Below are 12,666 nucleotides of genomic sequence, written 5' to 3'. Positions count from 1 at the left end.
CCTTGATTTTGGACCTCTGGCCCCCGGAACAGGGAGAGAATATACATTTCTGCAGTTCTGAGCTCTGTGGTCTGTGCTGCTTTGTCACGGCTGCCCCAGGACACTCACACAGACCCATTACGGCACCACACACACGGCCCCCAGCACGCGTGTGAGGTCAGGGCTCCCTGACCGAAGCTGATGGCGATACCCAGCCCACTGGTCCTCTCGAACGAGGACGTAAAGGCGGGAAGATACTTCTTAGAAAACTTTGCACTGATGACAGGCAGAGGCCGTGGCGGTCGGTCACCCTCCTGGGCCGGTGAGGCCACGTCCCCACCTGCTCTGCCCCAGGGCCACACCTCGCTGGTACCAAGATGAGCTCTGAGCTTCTTTTCTGAGCATTTCTGTTACTTGTAAAGAGTAATATTTCATGACTTACGTCTTGGCGGTCTTCCGAAAAGCAAAGAAAAACCATTTTAAAAAAGAATAAAATCCTATCTAGTTGGGTCCATGGCGCTCACAAAATCTAAGTGGATCTCAGTGATAGTTTTTCCCATGTCTTGAAACATTTTGCTTCTTCACCAAATTGGAACTCTTTTCTCCTTCCGCACCAATTACTCCTGATGCTGCTAAAAAATGACCATGAGAAGGAAAGGGAGGTTCGGTGGAATCACCCAGAAGGATGGGGTGCAGGGAAACAGGTGAGCCCAGCGACCGTCCTGGCCGAGCACGGCGCCGCTTCCCAGGGGGCGAGGGGGAAGGAGGCCGGCTCACCTGGCGGGGGTGGGTTTTACCGGTCAGAGCTACTCTGTCTACACGGCAAAGAGAAGAAAGTGGATGAGGAGGCTTTTCCCAATTCCTGGACGGACGCGAGGCCCAAGGCGCAGAACCCGGAGGGCTCTCTGGACCCAGGATGGCAGGGGTCCCCGACTGCGCGTGTCCGTGGGGACCCCACCCGAGTCCCACCTGAGAACTGCACGCTTCTGAGGACAGAAGGGAAACGCAGTCTCTGTCCCGCGAGCCCCGAGCCCGGACAACAAGGGCCCGATGCCCGCTTCGCTGAAAGGCCGCGGGCGGCTCTGTGGTCAAGACATTTGAAGCGGTGGGTAAATGCATGGAAGGGGCAGGAAGGAGCCTCCCCTGGAGCCTCCGGAGGGAGCGGGGCCCTGGGGCACCTTGATGGCAGGCTTCTGGTCCCGGAGCTGGGAGAGGACGAATTCCTGTGATTTTAAGCCCTCAGCTTTGGTGACGGGTTACGAGGTCTCAGGACGCTCATACACCTGGATTTATGGTACAGAAACTAACTCAATGGGACAGTTACTGAGTTGTCCCCAACTTCTAGAGCTTCTGTGTGATGAGGGTGACATGTTCTTGTTAGAACTTCAAGGAGCACTTCAGCACCTTATAGCCAAGGGCACTTGCGTGTTAATAAAAAATGAAAATCACAACAATATCACAGAAGAAATCACAGAAAAGAAAACAGGGATGCAAGGCCCGGTGCCTATTTCACGTGGGTATGAGCTGTGTGGGCGTCGCTGTGCTGTCACCGTGACCCGGACTGGCCGGCACTGGGGGTTCACTCCCAGCAGGACGGGGGCTCACTCACTTCCCCATATCGGGATGTCCCTGCTCTCCGCCTTCATCACGATGGAGGACATCGTCATGGTGACGGGGATAGCATCGAAGTAGGAGGAGTGCGGTGCCAGGGTGAGGATGGCAGCCTCGGCGGGCAGTGCCCGCCGCCCCTTCACGGCCACGCGGTGGAAGCCGCCGGCAAACCACATGGTGCGCATGATGGCCTTGAGCAGGACGTCCACGACCCTGCAACAGAAGTGCAGCTGTCAGACCCAGGCCTGGCGGGGGATGCAGCCCCATTGCCCACACCCCATCAGGGACTGTGCCAGTCCCAGGAGACCTGCCGCCACTGTCACTGAAACATCCGAGGAGGGAGGGGAAGGCGGCTGTGCTTTCTTCCCTCCGACTGCACATGGGCAGCAGAACGCTGTCGCATCCGTTCACTCAGGAAAACGGAAGCCGTCTCAGCCCCGTTACGGGGACAGCAGCATGGGAGAAGGGAGGCCCACAGGACAGAACGAGAGACAAACACGTCGGGTGATCTCTCAGGATCCTAAGGATATAAGTTTTAAATGAAAAGCATCCTCAGCACCTAAAATGCACGCTGAAATGTGGAGAGGCAGCAGAGCTGAGGGCAGGAGCAGAGACGTGCTGGGTAAGCCTCACCCTCGCCGCCCACAGGGGGCCTCAGGCTCCGGGATGCAGCCTTTTCTGGATGAAATTAGATGGACAATGAACTTGGAAAACAGAGTAAAAATCAGGCTAGATTAACTGAATTTGCTTCTTATTTATTCTGTTTTAAACACATGAGAACGTAAGCATCTAAACCTGCACATTCCCTTTCACGGGAATCTCTGACACTACAAACCAGATCACTTCACGTCACTGAAACCACGGTGAGTGACGGCCTGGCAGGCGAGTGACTGCAGGCCACGCACCGAGTCCTTGGGAGAAGGACCCATGTCTCGCTGTGCTGCTGTGCTACGTGGGCGATCAAATTGGGCAAAAGTCACTGCACAGAAGCACAGGAGCCTCAATCCTTATTGGATTGATTTCCCAAGGGGCTTAACAACCCTCGCAAGAGAATTCCCAGGATGAGCCCCGACAGGTCTGAGCAGGTCTCTGAAGCGGCACCGCGCCTGCAAGGAGCCACCTGGAAACGACCTCCTCCGACCACGGGCAGGTCCTGCACAGTCGGTCGCCCACGCAATGCGGGGGCCACACTGGGCGCTGCGTCTAGAGCTAGGTGACTACAAAGCACGCACTTCCAGTCGCTTGTTCTGCTGCACATTTTTAACTGCACTTCTCTGCATGCATGTTATTTTTCACGATAAAGTCATTTACAAAAATAAAAGCCAATGGATGTCAGTTGATGCACAAGGAGAGAGAAGCAAGACTGCGGGGGAGGCTGCAGTGGGAGCGCAGCCAGTCCCAGGAAGGCGGGTCCAGGAGGAGAGCTGGTGAGAAGGGGGTCAGATCTCAGCCCCTCCATCGGAGACACACCCACCACCGCTCGGGCCCAAAGGCCAAACAGTGACCGTGATGTACTGGGACAGGAAAAACCAAATCTGATAATTCTCTAAGGTCTTGGAGGAGTTCTGTCCCCAAGCTGCCTGTGGGGAAGAGATGCCTATGGGTGTGGGTACCGGCCTCAGAGCAGAGCCCCGGCCACTGCCCAGTGCAGGGCCAGCACCACGGTCCCCAAGGCAAGGGCACCAGGGACACCGGAGATGCCAGAGCTTCTCCAGGGGAAGGGAATCAGGAGACAGGTCTACATGCTCAAGGGCAGGGACCTGCACCCCGACTCCATCTGTCGTTCATCACACAGGTGGACACCTCAGACTTGGACGTGTGGGCAGAACCAGCTACATGATGGATAAGAGGAGTATGACCCTGAGGAGACCCGAGGGCAGGCATCGGAAGAGACGTGTAAAAATCCACACGCATCGGGACATCACAGTGCCAGAAGAGAGGGATGCTCTGAAAAGGTCCAGAGGACAAGAAAAAGAAAATACTCTCGGAAATCAAAAGTCTCATGCAGAAATACCGGGTCCCTAAGGAGGCTCAAAAACGCGGAGAGGGGGACCTCCCAGAACATGCAGGAAGAAGAAAAGGACGGAACTATAAGATACAAAGAAAACAGTTTCTCAGAGTTGAAGGAAGACCCAGATCTCCAGCACCATCGCAAGGTGCTCAGCAGAATGAATTTTATGAAACAGACTCATGTTACTTCCTTTGAGAATTTTTCAAATTTCCAACGACAAAGAGAAGACTTTAAAACCTCCCAGAGAGGAACAAACGGGTTTCTAGCATCAAAGCTGCAGGTGTCAGCAGCGCATCTCCAAAGCTCTGGGGACGCGTGACGTGAAACCTGCAATTCTATACCCAGTCAAACTACCCACCAACACAGAGGAGAGAATAAAGACATTTCCAGACACAAGATGTGAATGAGTTCCTCCTGCACATCTTCCTTCTGAGAACCCAATACTCCAGAAAATCTTGGAACAAAGACAAAGAAAACAGGCCCAGGAAATGCAGATCATGCCTGAGAGTGCAGCAGAAGAGAAACACACGCCACGCAGCGACCAGGGCCCCGGACCCTCTGGGAGGAGAAGGAATCCCAGGCAGCAGCCGCAGGACTCGGGGTGGAGAATTTTGAGGCTACACTCAGGGCTCATTATTCTCCTGGTTAACAGAAAAAATAAAATCGGAAATTCTGTGAAATGGAAAACACAATACAAGAAGTAAAGTTCAGACTTGACTTCACAAAGCAGGCAGATGTGCAGGTGACTTTGGAAAACCGTGTGAGAGAGAAGCACATGGTGATGCTGCCCACCACCATCACCCACCGCGGGGCCGCCCAGTGCCCCTCGGGGTTGGGGTCCGACCCCGACAGGCCCAGAGCTCATGGCTCCTTCCCCAGGGGGACAGAGGCAACGGCAGAAAAGCCACACACACGTGCGGAGGGCGTCTGCGTGGCGCTGGGAGGAGGGACTGCAGGCCTGCCCTCGGCCACCCTCCCTTCCCCACCACTTTGCTGTAACCACCAACTCGTGTTACTCCAACGAAAGTGAGAAACGCCACCAGCATACACGTGGCTACTCAGAGTTGTCATGGAGATGACCCAGGGATGGACGTCCCCACACGGGGCACTCAGGAAAGGGCATCCTCTGCGATGGACCGACTCATGTCACCCCACATTCCTATGCTGAAGCCCTGACCCCCAACATGACTGTATCTGGAGCTAAGGTCCAGTGAGGTCCCGGGGTGGGACTCTGATCCAGGGGCCCGGTGTCCTTACAGGAGAGGAAGATGTCTCGCCTGCGAGGACGCGGCATCTGCAGGTGGACAGAGGTCCCGTCACGAGCCGTGGCTGCGGACCCTGACCTCCCACTTCAGCCTCTAAAACCGTGAGAAACGAATCCTGCTGTCTGAACCCCGCCGTGGTACCCGGTTGTGACGGCTGAGCTGACCCTCCTGAACCCTGAGTCGGCCAAGGGCCAGGGTCTGCAGGACTGGTCAGCAGTGTCTCCTGCCCTGCCTGGTTGGGTTCTGTAAGAAGATAAATACTATAGTTTTTACAACACTTATGCGACATTGTGTCGTTCCTCCTTTCGTTGAAAACCCAAGATTTTATTTTAGGAAGGTCTGACTGACGTTAACTTATATTCAGCAAAAATCCTCCCTGATCAAACCAAAACTGTGCTCAAAACCGCACAGCTGTGCCACCGCCGCAGCTGATGACGTGACGTCCTCTACTCTGAGTCCTGTTACTTTAAACTTGTTTCCTCCTAACTCCCCGTGTCCCAAACTCAGGACCTTCTGTCACTGTGTTTCCTTTGAGGAGCTCGGGGCCGGGTGTTTGTTCTTGTTTCCATGGAGCCCAGGGCTGTGCACCGAGTTCCCGAGAAACACTGCTGTGTGGAGACCCCGTGGGCTGCAGGGGGTGGGAATTCAATGTGGGCGGCATGTGCAGCTGGGGTACATGCCAGTGCACATATAAACACACACATATGCGCACACACACTTAGGCACACACTCACACGCATATACACACACACGTATACACACAGACACGCCCATATACACATATACTCAGGACGATGGTCAGGCTCCGCGTACCTGAGCACCCAGAGCTCCCGGGAACCCTAACCCCACATCTCCCCACGCGGGGCACCTCAGGTGTGCACGTCACACACACACGCACACACACACACACACACACACACACGGTGCCTCTGTGAAGCGAGCGGGCTGTCGGAACTAAAGTTGGCTGTGGCCCATTTATCACCCGATGAGACCAAGTACATTACTGCAGACAAGAAAAGCTACAGGGAGTCAAAACAGGGAAACGGAAACAGCCCAGAGTCACCTGTTTTGAAAAGACAGACGCCGAGGTTGTGCGAGGTTTCCTCCTTCGTGGGAGAGGACAGCGGGGAGGCAGGGGAGCCCAGCCCCAGAACAGAGCGGGGGGAACAGGGAATTAAGACGCTTTTGATCAAATCATTCGAAATTTGTGAAAAACTACAAAATCTCTGCTTTCTAGCTCTGGGTCCTCAACCAAGTGAAAACTGAAATTCGGATTCCTATTTGGTCTGGATTTATTTTGCTTGATTATATATTTGATACCAAATTCATATTTTACAGTTAAAACATTAAAAAAAAAACCCCAAATCTCAAGGTAAAGCATGATTTCCAAAGAGATTAGAAAACCCAGCTGTCTATGTACTCGTTCACTCTTTCATTCATTCATTCACTGACCCATTCATTCATTCATTTGGGAGAGACTTTCCTGTCCCTCAGGCCAGGCTCCGTGCAGGGGGCACACCCACGGAGACAGCCACGTCTACCTTCTGGTTTCTAGGGAGGGGGAGAGACCATGGTTCACTTGAAACTGGGGATGGTCTGAGGACGTGAAGTGTTACCACGAGGAGGGTGAGGGGTCCCCAGGCGCCACGCTCATGAAAGGCTCAGAAAACCCTTGAACCTTAACTGGCCGTCTCTGCCCTGCATGTAACTGCTGTTCTGACCATGGCACGTGGGCAGCGGGGAACCAAGGTCCAGGATGGGCGCCCGTTTCCACAGCCTCTCGGGGCATCAGCATTCCAGCAGCTCAGACACTGGGAGAGAAAGGAGGGGCCTGAGCTGGTCCATAAACCTTGCGGGCCGGGCAGCAGGTAGTTTAGGGCTTGGCCACAGTGACCCCTGCCCTCCAGGACAGCAGCCCTGGATGGTGTACAAATGAATGGGCAGGGCTGCACCCCAATAAAACCTCATTCACAAAGAAAGGCTGCAGCCGACCCCCGGCCCTGCGCTAAACTAAGAACACTTCTGTTCTGAATAAACCGTCCCAGGACCCTCAGGATTGATCGGAGATGCAGACACAGGAGGTGGCCAGCAACCTGGTTTTATGACCGGAACGGTGTCTTCTAACACCCTGGAAATACTCACCAAAATCCTTCCCATAGCTCAACGTTTTCCTTCACTAGAAACGGCATGTAGTTTGAGTTAAGGGACAGCTTTGGGTATTTAAATACACAAGAACATGCTGTGGTTTCATGTCCTTTTGTGAGGCTCCTGTTGGATCTTCACTTAAGGTGGATTCACACGTCCATCCACACGAAGCAGAGACCACACCAGCGGCAGCAGGCTGACATGCGGCCTCGAGGGCAGGGGACAGGCAAGCGCGGGACCCCTGTGCTCAGGGCACAACACGGCGGCCACTCGGCTTGCGGGGCCCTGGAGGGAGCCTCAGGGCAGGATGCTGGCAGGGGGAGCGCGGGCCCGCGGCACCCCCCGGGGCCCCCACAGACGTGCACTCACCTCCGCCACAAGGCCAGGGGTTGCTCTGGCTCCTGCTCAGCGGGTCCCAGCGAGGCCACAAGCGCCAGGGGCCAGGCAAGCAGCATCATGACGGCGGCGACCAGCAGCCGGATGGGGAAGAGCGTCAGCGTCATGACGGCCACCTGCGGGGACAGGGCACGGTCACGCGCGGGGCTGTCCTCCGGGCTCCTCGCGCCGCCCCGGCACCCGCCTCCCGCGGACGCTGCGGCCCAGTCCCTCCTACAGCCACCGAGGGGACGCCTGGGGTCGGGGTGCTGTCCTGGCCGACGGCGCTCCGCCCACTCCCAGCACCCCCCGCAGGCAGCCCTGCCCCCGAGCTCCCTCCTCAGCGCTCCCAGCAGCCCCTGCACACAAGGATGCTTTCACGGGGCCACAGGCAGAGCTGGCAGGACTGGGCTCAGACCACAAGGAAGACGGGGACCCGGGGACTCTCCAACCCCAGGAAGTCACAGACGGGATGGGGGCCCAGCGGGGAGGGAGGGGGGCGTCCAGAGCCACGGGCCTGGTCCGGTGGACGTGGGGAAAGCAGGCTAGGGCTCCATGGGGGGGGCAGGCCCTGCGCACGAGGGGGACACACGGTGGACGGGCAGCTGTGACTGAGGTACCAGCACTTCTGCATGCAAAGTGATGTTCTGGCTCCACACTGGGGGTGGGGGACATTCAGGAACAGCGTGTTTTGTGATGAGCTTGATCTCAGGCGGTCGATTAGAAAATAGGGGAGTGGAGGGATGACAAGACAAAACTCACGGAGCCTTACAACCAACAGATATGAGTTTTTGATTATTTGCAAGAAAATACACTTGAAATACGTAGGTTTGGTGCACAGGAGACAGGAAGGACGGGAAGAGACCCAGGTCCGTGGTACAGTGTCCCAGCTGCTCACCACCACCCGCCACGCCCGTCTCTGCCGCCTGCAGGCCTGCACACTGACTGTTCCCTGATTCTCTGGGGTCTCCCTCAAGGCCAGCGCTGCCCGACAGGAATACAACGCAGGTCACGTGTGCCGTCTTACATTTTCTAGCAGCCATGTTTAAAAACACAAAGGTGATGAAATTAATTCAACGTGCAGTTTATTTAACCCAACACGCCTAAAATACCATCATTTCCGCACGTACGTAGCACAAGGCGTGGACGGGCCAGTTCACACTATCCTCATCACGTCCAGGGCATCCGGTGTGTTCTGTGCTCACAGCACATCTCATTCACGCGCCACATCCTAGGTGCCCTACGGCCACGTGTGGCCTGTGCCGCCCACGGTGTGGGTCCAGATCTCCATGTGCTGTGACAATGGTGAACTTTGAACGGCCTCTCCCCCCCGCCTTCAGGGGCTGGGGTCCCCTGGCTGAACCTCTGGTTTCAGCACAAGGTGGAACAGGGCCGGTGACCCCGGATCTGTCGTGGCCGCCGCTGGTGACAATGCTTCCTGTTAAATGGTGGTGGGAGGGTCTGCTCCAGGGGGTCAGACAGAGCAGGAACGTGCTGGCGGGAACGTGCCTCCCACCCCGGGTTTTCTAAGCGTCTTGTTTTGGGGTCAGCGTGAACGGGGTGAATGTCACCACAAGTCTTCCCTGCGGGATAATTACGTGCTCATCTGTCACCCTGTCCACGTGACCCACGGCAGCCACGGCTTCTCTGGTGTCACAACCTCGGTTCTAGCGCTGGGAAGCCACCTCTTAAGGCCTCGCCAGGTTCGTTTGCCAACACGCGTCTGGAAGGTGAGCCTGGTCACGTCCCCCGCACCGCCGTCCTCGGGTCCTGCGGTCACCACGCCAGACACCAGCCCACCTCGTTGGAGGAATTCCTACAGAGCTTCCTGATGGCTGTTCCAATGCTTTTCATTGTTTATCTAGATTTCCTATTTTCTGGAGTTATTTCAGTGTTTCTGTCAGGGAGGAAATCTCTGGGCGTCCTCAGCAGGCTTCTCCTCCCACCCGACTCCCCATGGCGCATTTTCAGGATAATCGTGCGAACCGCTGCCCTGAAGTTACATCAACCCTGCCCTGATCTACGGCATCGTTCATAGCGTTTGTGCTTCTGAGACCCTTCGGGCCGTGCTGACAGACAGCCCTCCCCTTCGCTAATCTGTTTACAGAACCACTTGTGCATTTGTTCCTTATCTCTGCTGTGACCTATTCAGTCGCAATAATTTTGTATCTTACAGGGGTCTCTCTCTTCCACTCTGAGTGTACCCTAATGTTCTTTCTAACTTCTAGAGGGAAGAGCCTGGAGCATATTTTCAGAAATACCTTATTTCCCCCAAATTCACATGGAGAAGGCAGCTTTCTCTAAGGACTTTAATTCAATCCCACAGGTTTTAAATGTAGCCTTTCCTTCATTTCAAAACATATCCTCTTCCATCCTTGCTGTTGTAACTTTGCTGTAGAGGGAGGGTGGAGACACCCCACCTCCTCGCTGGCGGGGCGCTGCCTCTCGGTCTGCCTGTCACCTCGACGGCCCAGAGCTCCGGCTCCGGGGGCTGTGCTGGGAGCCCCGCGTACCCGCTCGTCCTATGACCCGTGGCCGCTGCTCCTCCAGGTTGCAGGGCAGCTGAGTCACTGGATACTGTGCGGTGTGTCCCCATAAATGGACCCTAAAGCCGGTGCCCGTGCCATTGACAGAATGGACAGGCAGCAAAGCGCCGGACAGGAGCTCCGGGGCCAGCACGCTCAGAGCACTCACGGGTCACGGACACGCCCCGACTGTGCAGCCACATTCCATGGCCAGGACGGCTGCTACGGCAGGTAACAGAAGAGAACAACAGAGCTCAGGGCTCCAGAAAGAGCACCCAGTTTCCCCATGGCTTCTGAGGCCCCGGGGAGGCAGCACCCCAGTCTGTCTGGACCAACTGGGGTGATGACGAGGCGTGAAGGGGTGACCCTGCAGTCGGGGCAAGTGCACGGCTCAAATTGCTGGTTGACGAGCGGATGGCGCCCCGCAAGCTGGCTCGCCGGCCACTCCCCGCGGACAAGACGCGACCACATTTGCCTCGCAGAGGATGCATCTCTGTGCCCGCTCTGTGTGCCTCGGGGAGACGGTCCTGGTGTCTGAGTTTTGCAGCCAGTGCGGAAAGGACGTGTGAGTCACCACACAGCCTCGACCCTCAGCAAACAGGTAGGCCTCCCACAGACGAGATGGGCAGGTACCAACGGAACGCGGCCTGAGCCATGGACCCGCCCCGGCCCTGCCGGGGGCGGGGTGGGCAGGAAGCACGCGGGGGCCATGGAAGTTGCTTGGAGGAGGCGGGTCCCCTCGGGAGCCCACGAGGGGCGGGGGGACCGGTTTCCTGAGATGTTGCCCACAGCTTCAGCCTTGGGCCATCATCGGGGGCCCATCACCCTCAAAAGTGCCAGGTCAACTGTATGGTCACCCTTCTCGAGGGCCACACGAGGGCTTGTAACACAACCCTTGAGGGTGACGTGCAATGAGTGCCCAGCTGAGCTACTTGGATTAAGCCATTAGAAGTTGTCTACGAGAAACCGTCCCATGGAAAAGGGGTTTAACAGGCACAGACGCAGACACGCGTGTCCTCTGCACGTCCGTGTCGTCGGGCAGCCGGCTCAACCCAGACCTGAAGGTGCACTGCCCACTCTCGCCCCGCACACTTCAGCACGAGCCCCTAGCAGAGCGGGTCCAGGCGGTGATCCATCCGGGCCCAGGGCACCGCTTCCTGCCCAAAGGACCCAGGGCCCCAAGCACACGGCGCACTGGAACGCACACAGGAAGAGCCACGCGTGATGGGAGCCTCACGCCCGCACGCCTCAGGGCACACGCTCACGTCCACGCACACCCTCACCCACACCTCTACTTATACACGCTCACACACGCGCCCCAGCCTCCCTGGTTGCCTTTGGACGACCCTACGAAACCATCTCCCGATCGTGACACTGGCCTAGGGGCAACGTCAAGCTTCGCGCTGCCTGTCCCGTGAGACTGTCCCTCGGGACAGCCAAGGGGTGGAGGGGGCGTGTCCGTGGGGGCGTCCACGAAGGGCTCGCACAGGCGTCCAGAACCAGGCACGTGTGCGTGACAGAGGGTCCTGCCCGGAAGCAGACCAGCAGGTGGGCGGGGCTGGGCGTGCCCGACAGGAATGGGATCTCTCTAGTTGTGGGTCAAGCCACCAGCTTCCAGAAGACAGGGACGACCAGCACGCAGTCGGCAAAAGGAAGGCCAGGAGACACAGATGCACCAATACACTGTAGGAAGAAAACCAAGACGACAGGCTGGACGGGGACCCTCTGATCAGAGTGTGTGTCGCGGGGCGGGGGGGGGGGGGCGTGGGGGAGGGGGTGTGGGCTGGCCGGTTGTAGCCAAGAACCGCCCCCGCCCCGGAGCCGGGGTGACAGTGGCCTGCACAGCGGCTGCCAGCGGCTTTGTCCTTGAGCGGCAGATACCCACGGGATTGCTACTGGTGAAAGGACGAAGTCTGGGCTCTGCTTGCAAATCACTGGTGGGAGAAGAGGGGGTGTCAGTGGGCCCAGAGGGGCTGTAAGGGGGGACTGCTGAGGTGGGGAGAGGGGCCGGCTCGTTACGTTTCCTCTGCTTTGGTGTCAGGGGCTGAACTGTGTCCCCAAATTCATGTATTGGAATCCGAACCCCCAGCACCTCAAAATGTGACTGTCCTTGGAGGTCCGTCCTTTAAAGAAGTGATGAAGGTACATGAGGTCACTAAGGTGGGCCCTAATCCCATGTGACCGGGGTCCTCATAAGAAGAGGAGATCAGGACACAGACACGCATGGAGGGAGGACCACAGGAGGACACGGAGAAGACGGCCGTCTGCACGTCAGGGAGAGAGGCCTCAGGAGGAGCCAGCCCTGTGACACGGGATCTCGGCTTCCAGCCCTGAGAACGGGAGGAATGAATTCCTGTGGTCTGAGCCGGCCCCTCTGCGGTGCTTTGCTACCGCCGCCCCAAGCAAAACCATTTGCTGTATTTTTGACACTTCCTGTGATAAGACCTGTGAAAGTGACAATTTCGCTTTGGATGTAAACAGTCTCCAGTTCCCACTGAATTCATCGAATCCACCGGTCCAGAACTCTCCAGGTGCAGCACCTGAGGTTCCAAAGCCCGGCTCAGACCAGCCCGGCAATCACCCCTCCTCCCTGCCAAGGCCACCAAGGCCGTTGGCATCACCCACGTGCAAGTCGGTCCAAGTGCCTTATGTTTCACAACCAACGAGGAAACATAATGCGTTACTTAAGAGACAAGATCTCTAGAGAGACCCAGGCCCTCGCCCAGGGAGGACAGGCCCCAGGGGGCTGCGATGC

At 57.1% G+C, this 12,666-nt stretch overlaps 1 protein-coding gene across 1 annotated transcript in view; it reads right to left on the bottom strand.

Moving 5' to 3' along the window:
• Positions 1-12,666, bottom strand: part of LPCAT1 (lysophosphatidylcholine acyltransferase 1) — a gene marked incomplete at both ends in the record, with an annotated part of 38,914 nt that overhangs the window by 14,320 nt on the left and 11,928 nt on the right. Inside the window, 2 exons of the mRNA XM_082835421.1 lie at positions 1,589-1,803; positions 7,381-7,523. Of these exons, the coding sequence (XP_082691547.1) occupies positions 1,589-1,803; positions 7,381-7,523 (358 nt within the window). The remainder of the gene's footprint in view (positions 1-1,588; positions 1,804-7,380; positions 7,524-12,666) is intronic.

Source organism: Leucopleurus acutus (genome assembly GCF_964270905.1).
Source record: "Leucopleurus acutus genome assembly, chromosome: 3".
NCBI classification, from domain to species: Eukaryota; Metazoa; Chordata; class Mammalia; order Artiodactyla; family Delphinidae; genus Leucopleurus; species Leucopleurus acutus.
This window is presented reverse-complemented; position numbering and strand designations above follow the sequence as displayed.